This window comes from Chrysemys picta, chromosome 3 (genome assembly GCF_011386835.1).
Source record: "Chrysemys picta bellii isolate R12L10 chromosome 3, ASM1138683v2, whole genome shotgun sequence".
NCBI classification, from domain to species: Eukaryota; Metazoa; Chordata; order Testudines; family Emydidae; genus Chrysemys; species Chrysemys picta.
The window spans coordinates 205,556,758-205,582,966 of record NC_088793.1 but is presented as its reverse complement, the minus strand read 5'-3'; the positions used below and the strand labels follow the sequence as shown (position 1 = coordinate 205,582,966).

The 26,209-nt window shown below is 41.7% G+C and overlaps 1 protein-coding gene across 5 annotated transcripts in view; it reads left to right on the top strand.

The window, feature by feature from the left end:
- Window positions 1-21,452, top strand: part of NPHP1 (nephrocystin 1) — a 34,791-nt gene extending 13,339 nt beyond the window's left edge. Inside the window, exons 13-20 of one of the 5 annotated variants that reach the window (XR_010599994.1) lie at window positions 543-653; window positions 2,883-2,965; window positions 7,990-8,066; window positions 9,580-9,679; window positions 11,370-11,482; window positions 14,546-17,959; window positions 19,754-19,798; window positions 20,978-21,452. Coding sequence is in view for 4 of the 5 variants with exons in the window: in XM_065589844.1 (XP_065445916.1) it covers window positions 543-653; window positions 2,883-2,965; window positions 7,990-8,066; window positions 9,580-9,679; window positions 11,370-11,482; window positions 17,886-17,959; window positions 19,754-19,798; window positions 20,978-21,256 (882 nt within the window). In the remaining variant the exon portion in view is untranslated. Of the gene's footprint in view, window positions 1-542; window positions 654-2,882; window positions 2,966-7,989; window positions 8,067-9,579; window positions 9,680-11,369; window positions 11,483-14,545; window positions 17,960-19,709; window positions 19,799-20,977 lie in introns of all 5 variants that reach the window. The other 4 variants (XM_065589845.1, XM_065589844.1, XM_065589846.1 and 1 more) reach the window with 4 other exon arrangements.
- Window positions 21,453-26,209: the final 4,757 nt, after the last annotated feature.

Sequence of the window (26,209 nt, the reverse complement as noted above, 5' to 3'; positions counted from 1 at the left end):
AAAGTTGTGTGTGTACCAAGGAAATGCTGTGAGGAACGGGTGTTAGTTATTCAGCAGGTGGCACTCTGTGCTTGGAATCAGTATAAACTTGAACACTAGAATGTGTTATTAGCAATGGGAAGGAGGAGAGTGCTGCTGTGAATAAACTTTCTTTGTATTTTCGTTATCACAGCTTCTGACTGATAACCTGCCTTAAACTGATGTTGTGTAGGATCACTGTACGCTATCAAAGAACTGCTGTATGTTAACTCCAGCGGTGGCTGTGTTTCTCTGGTGGGCAAAATCGTCTCTTATTTATAAAATGCTTTGAGAGCCTATCATTACTAAAGGAGTTACTTTTACAGATTAGCAGCCTTTTATGGAAAAACAGAATGAGAATAGTATTTTTTGCCTTAAATTCAATCTTTTTAGTTAAAAGATAGTGATGAATAATGAGATTGAGTCTTTTACAGAAGATCCTAGAATCAATGTGTTCAGAGGTTTTTAAAAATTGGAATCTTAAAGATCTACACTCACACCTTATTTTTGTTTTAATTTATTAGGTAACAGGCATTTTACCCAGCCTGCTTGATGGTGACTGCTTTATCAGGTCCAATTCTTCATCTCCAGACATTGGTATATTATTTGAACTTGGCATCACTTATATTCGCAATGTAAGCATATAAAGATGGATACATTTTCAAAACTGAATGTTTTATTATTATTACTTCCAGAATCTCAACATCAAACAATCATAGTACAATAGAAAACTTTTTGTTTTTTATTTTTCCTTGGCTTTACTAGTTTTTTTTAAGTGATTTTTAGTGCTAGTCAAATGTTAGATTGACAGCAGTGGAAACTGAAATCCTATTAATCCACAGAAAAGGTATAACCTCCATCTCACCCCATCCACTACCATCTGTGGAAGAATAGAAAGGTAGTTTTCGCTCCTTGTTTAGCGATCAGAACACTTTCTCTTTCTGATCACTCGTCATCAGAAAGTTTTACTTGGCCTGAAAGCATTTTTACTGGTCTTCCAAAGATCTGACATGCATTGTAATTATTAAGGACCAATTTCTTATCATTCTGGTTATCATCTTGCTTTCCCCATTGCCTTCTAATTTTGGCATGATTAATAGCTCATAATCAAATTGTTCAAGAATAATCTTTTATATAATTTGAAAGCTGAAATTGCAAACTCTTTCAAAAATGTATAACATACTGGTTTCTAGCTCCAATGGTTACTATCTGTCTGATTTGGTACTTAGAAGGATTGAGACTAGAAGGTGATGTGCAGAGAGCCAGTTATCAGCGGCATGAGCTCCCATGAACTCTGAGATATAAAAACAAATAATTACACCACTGGAAAGCAGAGATTCTTCGCTGTCATTTCTGATGGTTCATGAAATATTGGCTCTGAAGAATCACTTGTTCCTCAGTCTAACAGTACTTTTTGCCATTGTTTCAGGGCAGAATATAGCAAATTCAACATGGGACATATAGTCCCGCTCTGCTGAGTCACCACATTAACTGTGATTTTTTCCCTGTAGCAGGTATAATTTCATGGTCTAGGTCTAGGAGAATTGTATATATAAATAGACTAGCTCTGTGTCTTTTGATTATTGGCGGTCTGGAGGGGCCTGTTGGGGAATGATGGCCTTCATTATGCTATTTGTCTAGTCAGGATTTTATTAAGGATGTGTGGCTAGAATATGGTTGTACAAGGGCTAGAGTTTGTGCAAACACCCTGTTGGTCTTAATAATACCTAGCTCTTGTATAGCACTTTCCATCTGTTGATTTCGAAGCACATTACAGAGAAGGTAGGGATCAGGATCTCCATTTTACACATGGGGAAACTGAGGCACAGAGAGGCAAAGTGACTCCCCCAAGGTCACCCAGCAGGTCAGTGATGGAGCTGGGAATGGGACTCAGGAGTCCCGAGTCCCAGTCCAGTGTTCTAACCACCAAGCAACGCTGCCGCCATTACAAGTAAAATATTCTAGTGTTTGTGGTCATGATATCGTAAAAATGGTTGTTATAGATTGATAAGCTTCACTCAATTACTTTTTTTTCTCAGCGCATCACTAAAGGTTGTTTGGAGGCTTTACAACTATGCATTTCCTTATTGAGGGCTTGTCTACATGGTGCAGCAAAGTATGCCAGAGGGGTGAGATATGTGAAGTGCAGTAATGTGTTGCACTCTACCCTCCCCATGTAGACCCTGCCGGTGTGCTCTAAAAGGTACCTAGTTTGTGTTAACCTAGTCATGTTAACCCAGTGTGCTTTGCTGGTTCTGTGTAGGCAAGTCTTTAATGTCTTGCTTTCTTTAGAATTAATCTTATCTTTGCATTTCCTGGCTTTCTAAAGTTTGTTTTTTATAATTACAACATTTTTGTAAGGTTTTGTAACTTTTAAATTACTGTTATGAATTCTCAACCTCAGCTCCAGTTTAACTGGTGGTGATTGTTGTTTGTCTGGTAATGTAATTTCAAAGGCCTGTGGGTGAGTGGATTTGTTGTTTGTATTTTTTTAAGTTCACCGTAGACTAAGGGTAACTTCAGACACACAATTGGACAGATATTTTCATGTGGTAATAGCTGCACAATTGTCTAATTCCAGCCCAACCTTTATTTGAAAATCAGGCCCATAATCTCTATTTAACTTTTTAGTTGCATGTAAACACATACATAACAAACACAAGGTTAGGGCAAAAGACACTCAAAAATGTTGTGATCAATACCCAATTCCCTGAAATTTTCAAGGTACATTTACATAGTTCTGGAACCTTTCATATTTTTAAGGGAGATCTTTTATCTGTGGTTCCACAAAGTGTCATTCATCTCTTAGGTTTTCTATTTTTAGCTGGCTGAATAAGAAGTTTTATTCTTCTCTTACTTTCTAGTCAACTGGTGAAAGAGGAGAGTTAAGCTGTGGTTGGGCATTTCTAAAACTCTTCGACTCCAGTGGAATTCCAGTTTCTTCCAAGTAAGTTGGCTGTATTTTCCTCTCAGAGTATGAGGATTTTTTTTTAAACTCATACTTTTGCTTGCATTTTTGATGTACAAATTTTTGTTGCAGTTAGCAGTAGAGCTGGAATTTCACATGTATTAACTGTATATATAAGGGCCTGTGTATTTAATTGCAGAAAAGTTAATCCGATTTGGGATTCTAATATTCAGGTGATGCTGGAACTTCTAATCAGCATGTTTTTGTCCTAACTATCCACCCCTCAAAGGCTCAAAATTAAGTATCCAAAAACCGGAATGCAAGTGTATTTTGCAAATGATTGTTTTTGATCTAGCTTACTACAGAGATATTAGGTTAAGTGGAAAAAAATTAAAATCCAATTGATTAATCCCCATTGACACTCAGTTTATATTTTTGCATTTATCTTGGCCTAGACAGTGAAAATCAATTTGGTCACTTTAACTTTTTCATAGATCCATAGTCTATAAGGCCAGAAGGGACCACTGTGATCATCTAGTCCTTAGCACCCCATCTCTGGATTAATTCCTGTTGGAACTAGAGAATTTGTTTCAGAAAAATATCCAATCTTGATTTAAAAATGGTCAGTGATGGCAAATCCACACAGCCCTTGGTAAGTTGTACCAATGGTTAATTAACCTCACTTAAAATTCTGTACTTTGTTTCCAGTCTGAGTTTGTTTAGCTTCAACTTCCAGCCTTTGGATCTTGTTAAATCTTTGTCTGCTGGACTGAAAAGACCATTATTAAATTTTTGTTCCCTGTGCAGGTACTTATAAATTGGGATCAAGTCACCCCTTAACATTCTCTTTGTTAAATTGAATAGATTGAACTCCTATCGTTATGTCTTTTGTTTACAGATTTATGTCTAATATTCCAAAAGCTTATGCTTCTGGGCTTCAGCCAGCCACCTGTAGGGATTCTTTCCCTCTATCCCCCGCAATGTATTCTGGGTTTTTTGGTCTCCTTCCTTTGAAGGATCAGAGATGGCAACAGCTGGAGATGGAACACTGGACAGGGTGTGTCATGGCTCTGAGATGGCATCAAGCATTTCTCTCTCTCTCAATGCTTGGCAGGCTGGTTCTTGGTCACATGCTCTGGGGCTAACTGATCACCATAAGTGGGGTCAGTGTAGGGGACCAGGGTGAGGGCAGTCTGGCTCAGCAGTCACAGCTGAGCTGGGGTTCACACATCAAGAAATGTAGTTGGTGAGCAGGGGTTGGGGAATCACTAAGACCGGGTTCCAAAAGCAAGTGTTGAAATCAGAGTCAGTCTGGCATCAGAGACTGGAGATCAGAGATAGCACCGGCTGGAGTCAGGAGGCAAGAGTCCGAGCTGAGCTGGGGTCGGAGACTGGAGATCAGGAGATGAGGTGAGGTCTGGAGTTGCACCAGGCCAGACGTCTGCGTGGGTTGGCCAGACAGCTTCCTGGGGCACCCTCCAGGGTTAAATAGTGCGATTGGCCAATCAGAGGTCTGCAGAGTATTGTCACTCTGGATTCTTTGGGCGGTACAATACTTCCTGTGGCTCCTCTCCCTATGTACCCTGGCTAGGGCTCTACATGGCCTCCCAGTGGCACTGTGAGAACGTTAGCCGTCTCAAGATCTGCAAACGTGGGTTCCAGTTTGTGGATCCTTACAGTCAGGAAGAAATTTCCCCCCAGATGAGATTGGCAGTGACCGTGGAGGTTTTTTGCCTTCCTCTGCAGAGTGTTGGTGTGGGTCATGTGCCAGGATTTTCTAGGTATATCTAACTTAATCATTTTTGTGCCATTGGCCTTGGTCTCTCCTATGCTCTGCCTGTGGCACATAATGGTGTAGTCTTCTGTGGGCTGTAATACTTTGGTCTAATTTATAAATAAATTATAAATTAAAATAAATTAATGGAGATATCCTATCTCCTAGAACTGGAAGGGACCTTGAAAGGTCACCAAGTCCAGCCCCCTGCCTTCACTAGCAGGACCAAGTAATTTCAGTTGTTGATTTAGTGTGCGGGTGCTGGGTGGTGGTTAGTAGCCTGTGATATATTGGAGGTCTGATTAGAGGTCTGTGATATAAAGGAAGTCCCTTCTGGCCTTAAGCGCTAGGACTCTATAAGGCATTTTTTTCCAATCCTTTAATTGTTCTTGTGGCACTTTTCTGAGCCCTCTCCAGTTTATCAACATCATTCTTGAACTGTGGGCACCAGAACTGGACACAGGATTCCAGCAGTGGTCACACCAATGCCAAACACAGAGGTAAAACAACCTCTCTACTCCTACTCAAGATTCCCCTGTTTATGTATCCCAGGATGGCATTATCCCTTTTGGCCCCAGCATTGCACCAGGAGATCATGTTCAGCTGATTATCCACCATGACTCCCAAATCATTTTCAGAATCACTGCTTCTCAGGATGGAGTCCCTCGTCCTGTAACTTATAGGTCCTTAGTGCTTCAAAATGCTGCAGGGTAATATTTGTTTGTTTAAAAACACTGTGGAATTCACTACTACAAGAAAGGACTGACACTGCTCTCACTGCTAGCAGAACTAAACACAAATAAAAACAAGCAATTTACTCCACCCATCCAAGGGGACAGAATGAGGGAGATTGTTTTGTTTTAAAAAGTTGTGAAATGTTCTCATCAGTTGATGATGGATGGAGCAGAAAAACCTAAACAGATAAAAACAATCACAGGAGAAAATTTACCAAAGCTCTTTAAATGGCTGAATTGAACAAGACACAAATAGGCTTAACTTGGGCTATCCACCCCCATATTCCATGCAATTGCTTCAAGCTTTTGAGGGGAAAATCAAATTAGTCCTAATTGTCTGAGTAATTTGACCATCTGAATAGCGAACCACTCTCTAATGTGCTTTATTTTTTACCTTGGTTTTAGTATATGTGTGTGATGTTCTAGTTTAAGTACTGGAATTATAACCTCACCACATTCCAATGCCATGGCTAGCCCTCCTTACAAAGAGAATAAATTATATCGATTTGAAATGTTAGCAATAAATGTGCAGTTTCTAAGAGCAAAATTATTCAAACAGACACACCTCTGGGTTGCATTATCAACATCTGCACTTTCTGTCCTTCTCTCATATAGGTGCACATTCCTTTCTTCTCCTTCCAAAATGGCATCAACCCTAAAATGATAGAACATAAGAACATAAAAACGGCCGTACCGGGTCAGACTAAAGGTCCATCTAGCCCAGTATCCTGTCTACCGACAGTGGCCAATGCCAGGTGCCCCAGAGGGAGTGGACCTAACAGGCAATGATCAAGTGATCTCTCTCCTGCCATCCATCTCCATCCTCTGACAAACAGAGGCTAGGGACACCATTTCTTACCCATCCTGGCTAATAGCCATTAATGGACTTAACCACCATGAATTTATCCAGTTCTCTTTTAAACGCTGTTATAGTCCTAGCCTTCACAACCTCCTCAGGTGAGATGTGAAGTCATTTTGAGTTGGGATTTCACTCCAGTATGAACAGTGTTGCCCAACATTCACTGCTATAAACATACAGTTTGTTTCTTTCAGTACTTCAGTAAAGAAGGCCAGACAAGACAAAACTGACTCATCAATTTAACACTTTCAGACACTGACATTCTTTTGGTTTTATTCTCCGTGGGCTCATCCCAAGAAAGTGCCCCGTAAGGCATGCCTTTCTCACCACATGTTCTAGTTTGAGTTAAATTAGGCCAAAGGACATACTAGTGGAATAATTGAATGGAATGGGATTAGAACTGAAACGTGGGGTCATTTGTTACATATTCACTCCGTCAGCAGCTTCTGAGGTATCACACTTGCTAAATGGATGTGTAAAGTATAGTAACATACACTGAGCTATTTGAAATATGGCTCAATCTAGCCTGACTCAAATCTAAATTGGTCCAAACCATTTAAAAAAAATCTTGCTCATAGATGTGCACTTTCCTACTGTGCATAATTAATGTTTTAGTGGCTAATTGCATTGTTTGCTCTGTCTCCCATAAATGTTATATCTGCTTTGACAAATGGAGTAAAATAGGGTAGAAGATGAAGTGAGCTTTGAAGAATAAAAAAGAAATCTACTGTCCGCTCTGTCAATACTCCTTTTAACAATAAAAAGCATACAGTGCAAGAGAAAAGAGTTTTCTTCTCATTTCTTTTCTCTTAGTGTATTGGTGATCCTTCCATAAGACTCATGTCCTGCCCTGCTGCTAACACAGTGATGTTAATACAGTGTCTAGAATTTTGAAACGAAATGTTTATCTTCAGGATGAAAACTTTCAAGCTTTGATGGCTAAAGTTTGACTCATGAATTAACATTTAGATGCCTAAATTAAATATGGATTCAGGAGATTGACTTTAGGCACCAAAGTCAGTGTGGATTTAGGAGCCTAACTTAAGTTATACAAATTTTAAAATTTCTCAAGTAGTAGTAGAAGTATCAAGTAGTAAGTGAGCAGAAATCTTGTGCCTGTTAAGTTACCAAATTTATTGAAACATGAGAAATGTCAGAAAGTTGAGTCTAGAATTGTCCATTAGAAATGTCATCTTTGAATGATTGAGCAGTGTCAACACAATCAGTTTCACATTATTAAAATGTATTTTCTACATACCTTTGGTTGCGGTTTGAATGAACAAATACAATTGACACAAGATGAAGACTGCAATTTGTGAAAATGTGAGTGAGAAGAGACCTTTGTTCAGACTGCAGAAATACAGGTTTTTGGGAACGAAAACATGATGAATGTTTTGTTATATTTCATTTTAAACAACACTATTGGACTTGCATTTAAGAGAATTATTGCTAGTACTTGTTTTGAAATGTGGCTGATTTGTTACTGTAAAAGAGAATCTTCAGGCTTGCTTCTTGAGTTTCAACTGTTGTGAGTGATTAAGCAAAATCAGCTCCTATTAAAATATTAATGATAAAGCAAAGATCACTCTTATTTTTAAAGAAAAGAGATCCAGTTTTCATTTTCAGATAAAAGTGATGCTATTGTTTTCATTTCCCCTGGTTATGTTTATTAAAGTACATTACTGTTTATTTACAGGACATACGAGCTTCTTTTGAATGGTGGCACACCCTATGAGCGGGGTGTTGAGGTGGACCCATCAATATCAAGAAGAGGTACAGTTTCACATGTACATTACATAAATGAAATGACACAACAATTGGTTACTGTATTTTGCAACCTTGCAAGCTTATAAATCCTCTGAGGTTCTGAGTGGAGCGTGTAACTATGCTTGACATTCAGAGTCCCTCTGGCAAATCGCAGGGAGAGGGAAACGAGCGGGCATGAGCTCATAAACAGCTTCCTTTTACAAACAATGCGGAAATTGACTTTATTCTAAACTTGTTCCTGATCGTCATTCATGCCAATGTATTATCAGCATTATCTATAGTATCTACAATTATGTCCTTCAAATGGAGACAAGCAGGAAGAGACGAGTAATCAAACAAATAAGTGGCAAGACGATGATGGATTTTTATTGCCACTTTTTTGTGATAACCCACATTATTCAGACTTGGCTTCAACTCACACCAAAATGTGGTTACCTCAAAGAGATGGCAAACTTTTTCTTTTATGATATATCCTTCCAAATAAGCTGTCCATGCCCTGATTCTCTTAAATGGACCTGAGCAGTGGAGGGCACAACCCAGCTTCCATTAAATTATCCTTTAAATAGTACCACAATGAAGGGGTGGAGAGAGGTTGTTTGGGTGCTGGCTAGGAGAATTCTTCTGTTTATGTGTCTGAGTGAATTTGATGTTAACATTGGCTGGGGTCATAATTGTTTAGGTCGATGTTGCTCTTACCTTGTCTTAAGAGTTCCATGATTTTTAATGGCTGAGGTTTGTTTGTTTGTTTAAATGGATGCGTACAATAGTGTATTGTTTCTTGAATTGCACTTAGCAGCCTTAAATAAGTTACTTGTTATGGAATATGTAGTGTGTGTGTGTGCATATCCTCCATTGCAGTAAATGAAATTTCACCCGTAAGTGGGTTCAAATGATGCACTGTCGATATTTTAACCTGGGGTGCCCCCAGTGTTCCTCCTTCGCTGTGATAAACCCAATTTGCTAGAGGTGCTTGTTGTTGCAGGGTGTGGACAACCTCAGCCTCTCCTGACTCCCTCCAAACCAATGACCTGCTCTTCTCTTTCTTTGTTCTGTCTCATTTGCCCCTCCCCTTCTCAGCATTGTTTCAAGGGCCGGATCAACAGGCTGAAAGAGCATATGTCTCTACTTTGACTGAAAAATCATACACTGGTGCCAAGCTTCTCTTCATAGATAAACACTGACTGTGCTATGCCTCTCTCAAGCATAAGATGCACCCAAGGCTACGGATATATTTAAAACAAATCAGAAAAAAGTTCTTTGGTACTTGCTGCCTAGATCATGAGTTTATGCAAGTGCACTTAGGAGATGTTGACTTCAGAATGTGCTAATTTTAAATGATTTTTTTTCTTGGTTCAGAATCAGAAAGGAAGTTTCCTTTTCATGCTTGAAAAGTGGACTTGGAAACTTAGCTTCACTTTGCCATGTGCATATTTAAATGTGCCTTCTCATTTTATAATACTCAAACATCAAAAATGAAAACAGATGTTTTGAAGCTAATTTCAACTGTTTATGTCTTAAGCAAGCAGTGGTGTTTTCCATCAGATGATAACACTGAAGAAACAGCCTCAACTTCTAGTGAAACTGAGATCATTAAGCACACGATCAAAAGGCATCCTGAAGTAAGTGTTCTATGTGTGTAAAAATAACGTGAAGATCTGTCCATGATAATTTATGTCAGTGGATCAATTCTAATGTAATGCATAACTGGAAAAAGTTGATCACCAAGTATTGTCTGTGGTTTTTTGTTTTCGAAAGCTCTCTGTCTATGTACTTATATAGCCTCAATTACCATAGTATAAACACATATTCCACAAATGTTAATCAAACCATACAATTCATGAGTGGGGGAAGTATTGTTATCAGGCAGATTGAGTGACTTCCCTGAGGTCACACAGGAAAACTAAAGAACTGGGAACTGAAGCTAGCTCCCGAGTCCTTGTCCACTGCCTTAAGTACAAGAGCATCCTTCCTCTTTATAGGTCCCCTAGTGGAGAGAGTGCTTACTCCAGAAGTGTAATCTCTATAGAAAACAGTGACCATTGAGGCTACGTATGTTCCCCTCAAAGAACTGAATGTGTGGTACAGGGTTATATAATGATCATAGTGGAGTCACCTGCTAATGAAAGCAGGACCAGAAAGAACTCACAAGACCACCGCAAAGGATGAGGAATCAAAGAAGTTAGCTCCCTTAAGATTAATTTCCTTAGCAACACTACAAATGTTGATAGTGAGTTATCACATATTATTGGCCCACTGTGATTTTTCTCTCAAGACAAGATCCTCCTTCCCTAGAACAGATTCAATGGAGAATCTAAAAAATGGGAGTGGCATTAATGGAAGAAAGTGGCCAAATACACTCTCCTATAAAACAGAAGATACGGTGGCTTACTTGGTGGCATCACTATGATATAGAGAACAATTGGCTTCACATTCTGCTATGCCTCTGGAAGTACAGAGTTGGGGTGTTCTGTTTGAAGGACTAGAGTTCTTTAGCCCCTTCCCCCAAAGTGTAAAACTGGAGGCACTTAAGGGTTCAAACTTGATACAAGTCTTTGGGTTTATATCGGGTTGAAGCTAGGGGAGCCAAGGCTATTTACACCAATTGAAGATCTGGCCCAGACTTTGGAAGTCAAGAGAATATTTTTTGGTGCTTTGGGAAAGGTCAGCATGTGGCATGTGTGTGAATTAAACATAGGCACATGGAGAACTCCTTTGGCCCTTAGAATGTACATGGTTACTATTTCAAGATTCGTACAATAATTTATACTTTGTATTGGAGAGTAAGCTTCTTTAAGAGTGGGATCTGAATTTAGACTGGCAATACTGCAGCAGTTGTTATATAAACTGATTTGGCAATTAAGGCTTGATCCTCCCCCTTTGTAATCAATGGGTGTTTTGCCATGGACTTCATCAGAAGAATCAGACCCTTTAAAGAACAATTTAGTCTCTCCAAAGTGTCTCCTGTGTAGAGTTTAAATATATTGCTGCCTGGGGAAAATCTGAAATTAGATGTGCATTTTAATGACTGTTCTTTCATTTACACAATCAAACTCACAATACTTTTGACTAGCTTTCCATTTTTTCCTGCTTTAAACAGTCAGTCATTTATTGGTGGCACCGAACTGCTTCTCACAGTCTATGCATAAAGCACATGATCATAGTGATGGCTTTGAGAACTTGTAACTTCATATAATATATGTTTATTCACATACATTGATATGGCTATAATATGTTTTCCACCTTATGGGAATGCATTGCATGAGTTGTTTTGGAAACAAATCTATAACTTTTTATTTCTCTTTCTAACAGTCTGCTACCAGAAACATTAATTGGCAGTATGTGCTACATTCATCTCTTGATATTTTATCGACAAATTCTCAGTGATGTGCTGCTGAAGGACAGAATAAGCATGCAAAGTGCTGGTAAGAATTGTTGTTCTGGTGAAAAAGAGTCAGATGGGAAAAGGTAGTGTTGGTACTCTTGGCTTCTGGTCACTTTTTCAGGAAGAGAATATTTCCAGAATTACTAGAAGTTAGGCCTAGCACAATATAGTACAATACATGCACCCAAGTTTGTATAGATTTTACTTTTCTAAAAAGTTTAAAGATTTGCACAGTATAATAGATCTCAGCCAATTAGGATGGCAGTGTGTTGTTTTTGTAATGGAATCATTTGTCATTAACTCCAGTTTAAGAAAGATCTGGGGCCCAGTGTGTTTACTGCCTTATATTTCTTGACGTCTTATGCAGTTTTACCTACATGTTCCGATTTTCAGAAGTATGAATGAAAGTAGCACACCGTATCTAGAGTGTATAGACATTCTATAACCATTCAGTCTGGAGGAACTTCATTTGCAGTTTCCAGTGGAAACTGAATGAAACCTCTTCTCCCTCAGCCATTTTTAGAGAATCCCTTGTTTCTACTCAAGAGTCTTCTTTTAAAGTTTATTAAGTATTTCTTTGTATTGCAGGCTAGTAATATTTTAACTTACATCAAACGAGTTGTCATATTTGACTAAAGTTCTCACAGTGGAATGCAAACATTGCAAGCATAGTTTTGTTTTCAGTGAAGTGTAAAAGTCTACTATAAAAAATTATTTTGAAAAAGAAGTATTTGGTGAATAAGGGCCACAAGTGTTGCAACAAACATTTACTGAGGAGTTAGGAATTCCTCATCACTCAGAATCCCAATGTTGCATTCCCTGTGTTTCCATGTTATCTCCAAATTCTGCTACAATGCTTTAACAAAGCTGAGTATGCATGTTTGCAGTGTACAGCATGACAGTGAATGTCTCTAAAGGAGGGCTTTTTTCACTCTTGAAAGTGTTTACGAGTGCCTTTAACTGCCAGGGTCCAAACCTAACTTGTTCATTTTTGATGTGTATATTCTCATGATATCTGCAAGCGAACGGGAGAGTGGTTCTATCGTTATGGTTAATAATTCTTCTCCCGTTTCCCTAATCATGAGGGTAGGCAGAGGAGAGGAGGAGCTCTTAAAACCTATGTCTGACAGCACAAAGAATAAAATCAATTAGTCTTAATAGATACAGGTTCAGACATATTCCTTTCAGTAAAAGTATAACAATTTTACTGTGTTCTCTAATTGTGACTGTTTAAAAAGTCACAATATAATACATTACGAGTGTTAACCATGGTGTAGTAGGTTGATATTTATTCATACTTTAGAATGAGGCTATCTGAAGAATTCTTGGTCTTTCTTCTCTATCTTCCCCCTAGACTTTCTAAATAATGTACAGTCTACTCCCAGGGCAAGGACTTCTGTAGTGCTCGTACCAATAAAATTAAGCCAACATTTCTAGTTCATATTTGGGTACCCAAATACGTTTAATTTTCAAAGGTGCTCAAAGTCATAATTCCCATCATGGCTTCCAGAGAGGTAATCTGCGTTGTGGATACTCAGCACGTCTGAAAATAAGACCCTTTCTTTAATTTTTAGCATAAATAACCTCTTATTATTATAATTATATTAACTTAGACTCTGAAGATAAACTCATTTAGTAGATTATTGGATTTTTAAGGCAAAAAGGGACCATTGTGATCATTGAATGTGACCTCCTACTTAACTGCCCAGAGAATCTCACACTGTGATTCCTGCAATAACTCATGACTTCAGTTTGAGCAATAGCATGCCTTTCGGAAAGACACAGTCTCTTGATTAGAGACTCCAAGTGATGGAGAATCCTCCACATCCTTAATAAGTTGTTCCAGTGGTCAATTACCCTTACTGTTAAAAGTTTCTGCCTTATTCTTCTTCGAGTGATTGCACATGTCCATTCCAGTGTAGGTGTGTGTGTGTGCCTTGTGCACAGTTCTCAGAGAACTTTTCCCCTCAGTAGTACCTGTTGGGGTGGGTTGAACCCCTCTGTCGCCACGCGCCACCGTGTGCCAATATAAGAGGGCAGAGCCACCCCTCAGTTCTTTCTATCGCCAGTGCCTGTAGGAGTGCGTCCACTCTTGCTGTTGCAAGTTTATCTCTCTCACTCTTTGTTTATAGTGTGTTTCTCGTTGAATGCTTAGGAGTGAGTTATTTAGTATACAGTTAGTGGTAGTGGTAGGCTTTTAGCTGCTAGGTGCATTTTGGACCAGATTTGGTTTTCAGGACCAGAGCCATGCCTTGCTCCCCAGGGTTCAAGTCCTGCTCGTTCTGTGCCAGACTGATGCTGGTCAGTAATCCACACCCCAGCTGCCTAAAGTTTTGGGGGAGGCCCACGTCTGTCACAAGTGTTACGTTTGTAGAGGGTATACGCTGCGGTCAAAAAAAAATACAGCAGTGAGGCTTAAGTGTCTCCTTATGGAGACAGCACTTCGCCCTCCATTGAAGCTGTTGTGTTCAGAGCATTCTCTGAGAGGGGCATCAGCGCCTAGTACGACTCCCGAGATGTCTTCAGCTCCACGTTCAGTGTCTCTGGTACCAAAGGGGAGAGACAGAGCTGCCAAAGACATGGTACCTCTCTCAGCAAGACTTTTGGTACCAAGGCCCGCTAAAAGCAGGGCCCCTGCACGGGACTCTGAGGGAACGCATTCCCCAGAGTGCTCCTCTCCTGCAAAGGGGGTTAGGTGACTCTGGAACCTGGGTCAGGTCCATCAAAGCCAACCCCTGAAATTTCTATTAATCACACTCAGGATCCAGTTCCAGTACTGACGACACCGGAAGCCTATGCTGCCGCCAGAAATCTAGACGCCCTCTCAGTACCAGTGTCCCTAGTAATGCAAGAAGGGTTTCAGCTGGTATCAGCAAGTGTAATCCCTGCACCAGCCCCGCAGAAACATGCAGTACCAATGCAGCTTCCAGTGCCTAGGAGGCTGGTATTGTCCAGGGGCAAGCCGCTGTTAATATCCCTGGTAGAGCCATCTCCAGCTTTGATTTACCTGTCTCCTGTCCACACGGGTTCAGCTCCACCATTGTCACAGCACTCAGTCATCGTCATCAGATTCTGAAGTGGGATCTTTTGTGTCCCATACCAGACAGGAAGCTTATCCTCCATCTGAGCTGTGGGGTTCATGGATGTCTCAACAGTCCCAGTAAGGGGCAGTGGCCGGCACAGCTATGGGGCCCACCCCCACCATATTCTGGATGCCATGAGGTGTCTCTCCCCCTGCTAGGACCTCTCCTCATCCATCTGAGTTGGCTTCTTCGAGGGTGCCCAGAGATCATCAGCACTGCACACAGTGTTCCCCAATGCCCAGCAGCAAGCAACTGGAAGTTGCTCAGACAGCTCCTCCTGCAGCAGAAGCAGATCAGCCATTGCCGCAGCGTCTTCATCCTCCTTCACAGGTGAGGCTGTAGGGATGGTGAGCCATTCTCTCCTGCCAGAGCATTACAGGGCTCACCAAGAACTGCTTTATGCAGTGGAGTTGTAGCTGTGTTGGTCCCAGGATGTGAGAGAGAGAAGATGGGTGAGGCAATATCTTTCATGAAATGCGTGGTGCCGGTAGCTGCATATCGAAGGAGATTGGGAATCTATGTCTTTCCCTACCTGGGACACTGGCTCGTAAGGGGCAGGTCCGAATCTCAAGTTCTGTCCAACATGGCCATCATTCAGTTGACCTTCAATGCACTGGAGGTATTACTCAGGACAAATCAATTCTAGAACCTGTGCAAAGGATAGAGTTTATCAGAACACTACTGGATGCTACACGAGCCAGATCGTTCGTGCCCCATAAAGGTTCCAAACTCTCCAAGACCTATTATTGCATCGAAAAGTGCATCTCATTACCACAATGCGCACTTGCCTCAGACTTCTGGGGCATATGGCAGCATGTATGTATGTGGTACAGCATGCCAGCCTTTACCTCAGGAGGCCTCAAGGATGGCTAGCGTCAGTGTATGCCCCCTGTTGACATCGTTTAGACAAAGTGATTCACATTCCAGAGGTAGTTTTGTCCTCCCTGGATTGGTGGACAGGCCCTCAGAATATTAGTGTGGGAACCCCCTTTGTTCTTCTGCAGCTGGTGCTCACACTGATCACAGATGCCTCATCCCTGGCTTGGTGGCACATATTGGAACCCTACAAACCCAAGGGGTATGGTCCTCACAGGAGCCGAGGGCTCATAAAAACCTCTGGGAACTATGTGCTATCTGTCTAGCCTGTTCAGCCTTCCGCCCAAATATTCTGGGAAAAAATGTGCTAGTGTTAATGGACAATACCGTTCTACTCTGGGAGATCTGCATAACTAATTCCATTACCTCAAAGTGATTTACCATCTGAGAGAGTAGAACACACTGGCAGATCACCTAGGCAGTTCTTTCTCCACTCACCACAAGTGGGTGCTGCATCCAGACATGGCCAGGTCCATCTTCCAGCTGCGGGAATTCCCCAAGTGGACCTGTTTACAACAAAGACCAACAGAAAATGCCATCAGTTCTGCTCACAAGGGGGCCACAGCCCTGCACCTTTGATGGATGCTTTCCTGCTATCATGGAGAAACTCCCTGCTGTATGCCTGTCCTCCAAAACCATTACTATACGGAGTTCTATTCAAGGCCAGGTAGGATCATGCTTGCCTCAATCTAATAGCACCAATGTGGCCTTGCCAGCATTGGCTCTTGACCCAGTTAGCATTGTTGGTGAGGCCTCTTTCACCTCTCTCATTAGATTCAGACGTGATTTCGCAGGACCACAGCTGCTTTCTCCATCCCAACCAACAGGCCCTCCACTTGATGGCGTGGATGCTTCATGGCTAACACCACTAAAAGTGACTTGCTCGAAAAACATTCAGGAGGTGCTTCTGAAGAGCAGAAAGCCTTCAACTAGGTGTACTTATTTGGCCAAATGGAAACTGTCTGGTTCAAGGCAGACTTCCATTAACCACATTGTGGATTATCTATTGCACCAAAACCATCAAGGCCTATCAGTTAGTTCCATTAAAGTACATTTGGCAGCTATTTCAGCATTCCACCCTCCACTGGGTAATAGATAGTTATGGGGCTGGAAAAAACAATCAGATTTCTAAAAGGGCTGCACGGATTATGTCCTCTGGTTCAACAACCTGTTCTGCCATGGGATCCCAGCCTCACGGTAACAAAGTTAATGCGGCCTCCCTTTGAAGCTCTTGTGACATACTCCCTACTCCACCTCTCTATGAAAGTGGTGTTTCTGCTTCCAATAACCTCACAAGGGGAGTGGGCAAACTCAGAGTCTTGGTCTCAGGACCTTCATACCCGGTTGCCCATAAGAACAGAGTTTACTTATGCCCTCACCTGAAATTTTTGACAAAAGTGGCTTCCAATTTCCACATGAACCAGGAAATTTATTTGCCAATGTTCTTCCACAAGCCTCATATGCACACAGATGAGCAAAAGCTTCATTCGATGGATGTGAGAAGAGCATTGGCTTTCTCCTGGGACCGCACCGAACCATTTTGGTCGTCAGTTGTTTGTTGCAATTGCAGACAGGGTGAACGGCAAATCGGTTTCCACTCTGAAGATTTCCTGCTGGATTTCCTTTTGCATTCAGTTGTGCTGCCAGTCAGCTAATATCACGCCACCCTCAAGAGTATTAGCTCATTTGATTAGAGCACAAGCCGCATCAGCGGCCTTCCTAGTGCAAGTTTCTGTTCAAGACATTTGTCAGGCAGCAACCTGATCATCAGTTCATGCTTATCTGCTTGTTATGCCATTTCCCATTAGTCCAGGAATGATGCCAGTTTTGGACATATTGTTCTGCAATCACTGGCCAGCCAGACTCCGAGCCCACCTCCACGTTATTCTGCAGTGGCACACTGTGGCAGAGGGCGCTCAAGCCATCCTGACTGAGGGAAAATGTTCTCCCATAACTGTGCATGAGGCACGCATGCACCTACAGTGGGATGGACGTGTGCAACACAAGTCGAAGAACAACAGTTCCGGAAGGTAAGTAACTATTTATTTTTCTAGTCTAAATTTTTCTAGGTTCAGCTTCCAAGCAATGGATCTCATTATACCTTTTTCTGTGTAGGAAAAACAAAGCAAGATGGATGTTGTTCAGAGTTATGTAAAAGTTATTTGTATATTTTTTTAAAATAATGAATACTCCTGAATTAGGCAGTTTTAAATGTCTATTAAACTTTATGAAAAGTATTCAATGTTGTTTCATTTTCCTGATACACTTTGATAATGGTAAATTAATAATATTTACTAAACCGTGAATATTTCACCTTTAAAATGTGGATACAATAGAACAGTACAATAGTTTACGTTGTGTTCAGAGAAAGTGCAATGATATTTTATTAACGCTGAAATTTGGAGTCATTTTTAGTGCTGATGTAATTGTAAGCTTATTTAAAATCTCATTAAGCATAATAGAGATAATTGTTTTCCATTTCAGATTTAATCAGTAATCCTATTTTAGCAACTTTCCCCAAACTCATGGAGCAGCCTGACCTTATGGATGCACTTAGGGTATGTAATACATCGTATATTGATATGACACTTCTAGGCTTTTAAGGTATTACACGTGATTTGGTGTGGGTTTTTTTGTTGTCTTGTCTGTAGTAAATGGAAAAAGCAAACGACAGAGAAACTACAAGTTCTTTCAAGCTTGTGCAGATTTGATGAGCCTGCATTCCTCTTGTACTTGATTGCCTTCCTTAATTATGATGTAAATGTGATAGAAGCAAAGCATAAAGATGTATAAATACTACGTTAAATTTCCCCATAGTGTCTGGAGGAAGATTATTTTTGGGGGGGACAGGGGTGAACTATTTACAAGGAAAGAACTGAACAAATGAATTGAAATAGTACAGTTTAAAAGCAGACATTTAATTTTACTAACATCTTTTTTTTCCATACTTACTGCTTTTCACAATTTGTTAACTGATTAAATTCAACCAGTATTAAACAAGTGTTCTTCTGTCAGAGAAATGGACAAGCTCACCAAGTAAAATGAAGATTTTTGTGGCATCAGAAAGTATTTGGCATTCCAATGTTATCTGCAAATGTAGGGTTTCAATAAAAAATATTAAACCTGTGTAGTTGTAAATATAACCTTGCAGATGTAAACCAATGCACTGCTGTCTTCCTGAGTCTGCAGACACACTGTAGTAGTACCTCTGAGATGTGAACTGCCCTGATCATCTCGAAGTGGTATTAAGCAAGTTGACTGCTAATCATCTTAGCAGAAACATTTCCTGTTCAGCCACATAGTTGATGTTCCTCAAAAATAAGGTTGCAAATTAAAAATTTGTAAATAATTGAATTGATTTCAATTGTCACAATTTAAATGTTTTAAATTAAAAAAAAATATTTTTAGTCTTCAGTTTTTCTCCTTGTCTACACTCACCTCAGTCCAAATTAAGGAATCAAAGTTAAATGTTATAACACTGTTTGGACACCCAGTCTGAAGAAGGCCCAAATTGTGTTAGAATTGTTTTCTAAAAAATGATTTACCTTAGATCATTTTTAATGGGATTCTAACTAGTTAGGGGCAACTTTGGGGGGTTTCTATACAATTTGGTCCAGCAGTCATTCGTTTAACTAATGTTAATACACATTTTGATTCTTTAAACATAAGGAAGGCCAAGTACAGATGTGAAATAAACAAAAAATAAACTCTTATAAAATTCCCCATTGAAACTCCGTAGATTTTGGCAAAAATTCCCCCAGTGAAATCTCATTGATTTTGGAGATAGACTGAGCTGACTTCATCAAAACTCCCTGCAGATTACCACTGCTCCTGGAAATGACCATAATTATGCACCCTCTTGAGAAAAGGGGCAGGAAAACCATCTTTATTTATTTCTTGAATCTTTTTTATCCTCTTTGGGTTCATGACATTTCCCAGATGGTGAGAAGAATACTAGAGTATTGAGTGGGGAGTCACTCTCTGGTATCCCAGAGGTATTTAAAAGTTCCAGAAAAAACTTTTCTCCTCCCCTGGTCTCTCTCTCTCTACTGTCATTTCCTTCTCATCCTTCCAGTCCAAGTCCTGTCCTGCTAAACATGGTTGTTCTGGGGAATGTATGGCGGTGACTAGAAAGATAGGTGGAGGGACGACAGATCCCAGATTTGTGCCAGAAAGCTCTGTATCCTGCTTTGTGGCCTCATCTGCTCTTTGATGTCTGAGGACAATACTCCAGGTATCACTGGATTGAATCAAGTCAAAGAAATGTCTTTTGCAGCTCAAAAAATGCCCTTATATGCATCTTCACAGCTTTCCCAACTCAGTCTGATGTCAAGTTCTGCGTTTTATTTTAGAGCGCTTGGGCAGAAAAGGAAAGCACATTAAAGCGATCAGAAAAGGTAATAACAGATTTTCTCTGTGAGATATTAAATCTAATCCAAGCCAAAGGTATTGCTATCAGTGCTGTAACTCGCTGGAAGCATTTCTGTCATTACAACTTTGATAGTACTTACTAATTCTTTTCAACCCATTTCTGTTAATGACAGAAATCAGTTTAGAAGTAAGTACTATAAATGCAGTTCTTCCCATCTTTTTTCATCCATACGTGTAGTATAGTATCAAACCAACAAAGAAGGGATATGATGTTAGCTTGTAATTATAGCCAGCTTGCCTCAGTGTTAATATAGGATCATCATGGGTTGCTTTGCAGCACTCATAGTCCATAAATGTAAATACCCCTGGTGGTTTTTGGTCAGTGTAGTATGACGGACTGTTTTATTTTATAAACAAATAACACTGAGCATGCATGTTTTATTGGCTGTAGGCCACATGTTTTTAAAGTTGAACTGCTAAGAATAAAAAGGTACCCTTTGTAGTTTTGTTGGGGCCTGAACCAAAAGCCATTGACGTCAATGGGAGATTTGGATCAGGTCCTTGACATACTGTACAAAGATTACATCAGTTTTTCCCATAATAAATAAGCTTCCCTCCAGCAAAACCAGTGAAGACAGGACTGGAAATCCCTGGCATTTCTAATGTAAAAACACAAACAGGAAAAACATTTTTGGGGGGGCGGTGGGGAGAACAGGGGCACTGACTATATGGTAGATCTTAAAGGACACACACAGTTTTTCCCTTTACACTTAACAGTTTCATGTTATTTCTTTTTTTCAGTTAAGCTCCTTTCACAAAGGAGCCCATTTGTATCAAGGCAGTTTTATCAGGAGTGTCATGAAATAGAATTGATACTTGTTGGCACCACTGTATTTTAGTACATTAAAGTATAGTGCAAGAAAAGTTAAGGTTAAACATTTTAAAATACACCAAATTAGGCACACTAAACATCAGTGTACATGATAACAACACTGCTGACATTTACATGAGACAGTACATTTTTGAAGCATCATGGGTTTGTCAACACAGAGTATCTAAAGATGTTCCTGAGAACGGAATAACAGTCAGCAGAATTACTGTATCTTCTCATTTTAGTTTTGTACATATGACTCACTAGAAATACTTCCAAACCGCACAGGCTCGCGCAGGGGCCTTTCTGAACAATTTCATTTTCTTACTTTTAGAGAGACCGAGAATTTCTGAAGTCTGTGTTTTTCCTGGTGTACCATGACTGTGTCTTCCCTCTTCTCCAGTCCACTTTCCTCCCGGAGCACAAGTGGGCAGACGAAGAGTCTGAAGCCTCGCGCTGGAAAGTGATTGCTGACTTCCTGAAGCGGAACCAAGAAAAAGACAGTGCACTGTACTCTCTGCTCTCCTCAGAAAGTGTTCACAAAGCTTTCGATATTTCAGAGATCGCATACGACTTCCTAGGACAAGCGAGGAAGAGCAGTGCCTCAGTTTGAGTGGACTTTAAGGCACTTACACTGTCACGTGTACAAGACTAAATTAAAAACATAACTAATCATCTGACCAAAATGAGACAGAATTATATTCCCATGTGGGCTGGGTTTATTGTTTGTCCAAAGGATATTTTGCAAGCAAATTGTATTGTACATCACAATATTTGCACGTCATAAACTTTCTTTTTTACACAGCATATACTAATGGTTTATAACAAGTATTTTATCTCCTTATCTACATGATTTTACAAAAAAGCTTTGTTTTCATTTTTAAATCAGTACTGTTATCGGTGAAATCCATTGCTCCTCCTGTTTTGTGTAGCTGAGTGTTATGAAGCAAAAGTAACCCATTATCCTCCTTCAAAAACTCTCCTTAAAACTTTCCTTTGCCGTGATGCCTACAAAAACCAGCTAGACTGCTGGTGTGCTGAGACTACAACTTGTCATGCTGAGACCAATATTGCCTCATTGTTTTCTTGTACTCCCGTATGGGTTTGTCTGTATCCGTCTTTTGTCTCTTGACTTATATTTAGATGGTCCCTGCTTCAAAGAGCTGACCGTCTTTTTGTTCTATGCCTAGCAACTTGGAGTCTTGGTCTATGACTAGAGCTGCTAGGCATTGCAATAATACAAATAATAAGAATATAATGGCCATACTGGGTTTTACCAAAGGTCCATGTAGCCCAGTATCCTGTCTTCTGACAGTGGCCAATGCTAGGTGCTTCAGAGGGAATGAACAGAACAGGCAATCGTCAAGTGATCCATTCCCTATTGCCCATTCCCAGCTTCTGGCAAACAGAGGCTAGGGATACTTCAGAGCATAGTTTTGCATCCCTCCCCATCCTGGCTAATAGCCATGGATGGATCTATCTGCCATGAATTTATCTAGTTCTTTTTTGACCCCTGTTATAGTCTTGGCCTTCACAACGTCCTCTGGCAAGGAGTTCCACAGGTTGACTATGCGTTGTGTGAAGAAATACTTCCTTTTGCTTGTTTTAAACCTGCTGCCTATTAATTTCATTTGGTGACCCCTAGTTCTTGTGTTATGAGGAGGAGTAAACAACACTTCCTTATTTACTTTCTCTACACCAGTCATGATTTTATAGACCTCTATCCTATCCCCCCTTAGTCATCTCTTTTCCAAGCTGAAAAGTCCCAGTCTTATTAATCTCTCCTTATCTGGAAGCTGTTCCATACCCCTAACCATTTTTGTTGCTCTTTTCTGAACCTTTTACAGTTCCAATATATCTTTTTTGAGATGGGGTGACCACATCTGCACGCAGTATTCAAGACATGGGCGTACCATGGATTTATATAGAGGCAATATGATATTTTCTGTCTTATTATCTGTCCCTTTCCTAATGATTCCCAACATTCTGTTTGCATTTTTGACTGCTGCTGCACATTGAGTGGATGTTTTCAGAGAATTAGCCACAATGACTCCAAGATCTCTTTCTTGAGAGGTAACAGCTAATTTAGACCCATCATTTTATATGTATAGTTGGGATTATGTTTTCCAATGTGCATTACTTTGCATTTATCAACATTCAGTTTCGTCTGCCATTTTGTTGCCTAGTCACTCACTTTTGTGAGATCCCTTTGTAACTCTTCGCAGGCAGCTTTGTACTTAACTATCTTGAGTAGTTTTGTATCATCTGCAAATTTTGCCACCTCACTGTTTACCCCTTTTTCCAGATCATTTATGAATATGTTGAATAGGACTGGGCCCAGTACAGACCCCTGGGGGACACCACTATTTACCTCTCTCCATTCTGAAAACTGGCCATTTATTCCTACCCTTTGTTTCTTATCTTTTAACCAGTTTCTGCTCCATGAGAGGAGCTTCCCTCTTAGCCCATAACAAATAATACTAATGAAGCATTGACCGTAAAGTTGAACCACTATTTAGATGTAACAATATTTTCTGTAGTTCATTTAGAATGGCTCTGTTCACGTCTCAGTTTCAGTTTTAATACGGGCCTCTACTTACTGAGAAAAATGCAGGAATCTAGGCACCATGCCCAAGTGGCCAGGTAAATTATACGCAAAGAAAACAGCAAGAAGATATTTATTTTAGGGAACTAGTTTAGCAAGGTCAATCAGGCTGAGAACTAAGTGTTCATCGCGCATTCCCAGGTAATGAGCAGCAGGATACTACTGCACGTTAGAACACTCAGAAAAGCTGTGTTGGTTTTGTTGCTAAGCAGGGGCTCAACAGGAAAATAAACCCTCTGAACTCTTACAACATTCAACAGATACTTGTGTTTTGGGGTTTGGTGTCAAGTTCACACCGACTTACTTCTATTGTAACCACCACCATTAAAAACTTTTAATCTTCTATTAAACTCCTGGAAGAAGGAAAAGCCTAGACTTGCATTAGAAACTTCAAAAGTTGAATAAACTTTTTCTCCTATTTCTTTTCCCTCTAGCTGGATAGAGCCTTTTACTGGAAAAGTTCCTTGCTTGACTGTCTGATCTTTTCCCAACAAATACATTTAACACCATCTAACAGTTATTGGTATTGTCTTGAGTTGTTCTGAGTCTAGTCCTGCATTTGGTCATCAGGGGCCGATGTAGTACGTGGCACCAGGCAGTCTCTCTGCTCTCCCTGCTGGCACAAGGCCTGTCTGGAGTGCCCAGGAAACAGGTGGGGGCAGCCGGCAGGGCAGGGAGCCTGGGGGCAGGGCCTGAATGCAGTTTGGAGGAGATTGGAACGGGGGCACATAATGGGGCAGGCTGCCCCGGCACTCCACAACCTTCCCCCCAACAAAACTATTTTTCAAAATACAGAAACAGGAGCCCTGCCCCATCCATGGCTCCACCCCTGCCCCTCCTCTTCCCCCTGAGGCCCTGCCCTCTGGCCAGGCTGGAAGCCAGAGCCAGGCAGTGATAAGAGCTGCCCAGGGAGCCTGGGCCATTGTGGGGAGCCCCAGATCCTCCACCTGCCTTAGGCGGCGGGGACATAGGCTGGGGGCTGCTCTTTGGCACCCTGGCCCGCCGCCCCTACAATTCTGCCCACGGCTCAGCAAGACTTTCCCTGCAATTGCATCTCTGAGCTGCTGTGGGCCAGGCTGGTTATCAGAACTGCTTGCAGGGAGCCCCTCTCTCCTGTTCTTAATGCTCCCCCGGCTGGGCCCAGGCAAGGCAGAGCAGGGAAGCTGCCTGTTTAGACTGCAGAGGGGACAAGAGCCAGTCCTGGGAGAGGAGGGGCGGAGTAGATTGGAACAAGGAGATGGGGGTAGGGAGACACTGGGACTGGAGGCTGGCAGGGGAGTAGAAGATGGAAACTAGGGCTGGGATTTGGGTAGGGGGAGACTGGGACTGAGACATTGGGGATGGACTAGGAGCCAGTGGAGGGGAGATTGGGATTGGCTGGGGCTGGGCAAGGAGACTGGGCCTGGGAACTAGTCGAAGAGGAGACAGATCTGATGAGGAGCTGGGCTGTGCAGGGAGAACTGGGACTGGCTGGGCAAAGAGATTGGGATTGAGCGCCAGTGGGGGATGGGAAACATGGACCGGGGGTTTGAGTAGAAGCCAAGGGGGGTGGGAGGGCTGGAGAGAAGATTGGATGAGGAGCCAGAAGGGGGGGGGGGAATTGGCACTGGCTGGGCAAGGAAAGTGAGACAGGGAATGGGGGAGACTGGGACGGTATTTCTGGAGAGGTGGGACTAGTGTTTGCTAGGCAAGGACGTTGGGGCTGGGATGAGTAGCCGAGAATGGACACTGGGACTAGCTAGGTAAAGGATTGCACTGGCACTAGGGGTGGGGCAGAGACCGGTTGGAGAAGATGGGCAAGAGTTTGAAAGTTGCACAGACACCCTTAACGCTGGCATTTCCTAACTTTTACGTCTGTGATGTTGCAACCTCAATAATGTTCTAATGTAGGTTTTTGTCTCTCTCGTGTTGGGTAAGCACTGCCCAGGGTAGGTCTGCATTGCAAATCAAGGTGTGATGGGGTGATTGTAGCACACATGTAGGCATACCTGTGCCAGCTTTAATCCTGCTAGCATGGGTAACAGCTGTAAAGACGTGGTGGTGTGACCCTGGCATGGGCCAGCAACCTATGTACCCAGGGTCCCTGACAGGCTTATCCTGGGGCAGCTAGCCTGGGCTGATATCTGTGTTGCCATGTCCCCATTAGCACTGCTACCTGCGCCAGCTACATTAAAACTGGCGTGGCTATGCCCAACCGTGCTGCAGTCAGATCTTAATTTGTGGTACAGCTGTACTGTAACGTGCAGGGGGGAGGGCAGTGCTGTGGGGGGAGTTAACTGATTGGAAACACCAAAGGGCGAGAACTGTTCTTTATGGTAGACGAAGGGGCAAGACCTGGGTGAAATAATCTCTCAATGGGAGGAGTGGGAGACCCAGAACTTGGGCCTTTTGAGAGTTAGCAGATAACGCACTGTAGGGAACATTCCTGCCCCGGCAGGGTGATGGACTGGGTTTCTTAATACATCTTAATACATTTCCCACTCTAATAGTTGTTATTCTTTTCTGAGTCAGCAAAACCTTGGAGAAGATGTAGGCATTGATTACACACCGGTTTGCAAGCAAACTCCTGCGGGGCCCTGGTGCATACTTATATGTGTGTGAGTACACGCTGTTATGGAGTCCCGGGGTCTGGTCTATGGCCTCTGGCACCTGGGATTCCTGTCTCCGCGGCTCCCTGCAGCGAATCCAGCCAAGCGGGAGTCCTGAGCCCCTTCAGGGCGTGATTCTCTCAGTGAGTATTCACAGCGACACAGGCAGCCTTTTCAAAACAAGGTTGCCATTTATTAGTCACCTGGCGACAGAGTCTGAAAGTCCTTTGGGTTAGCACAGAGAGGCAGAAGTTATGCCACAGTCCATCCTGGTCAAACCAGTGCCATGAGGTGATGGTCTCCCTCTCTGGCTCCTTCTCTCGTCCCTTTTGTCCACCCAGGTGATTGCTCCTGAGTCCCTCCAAAGGGCAGT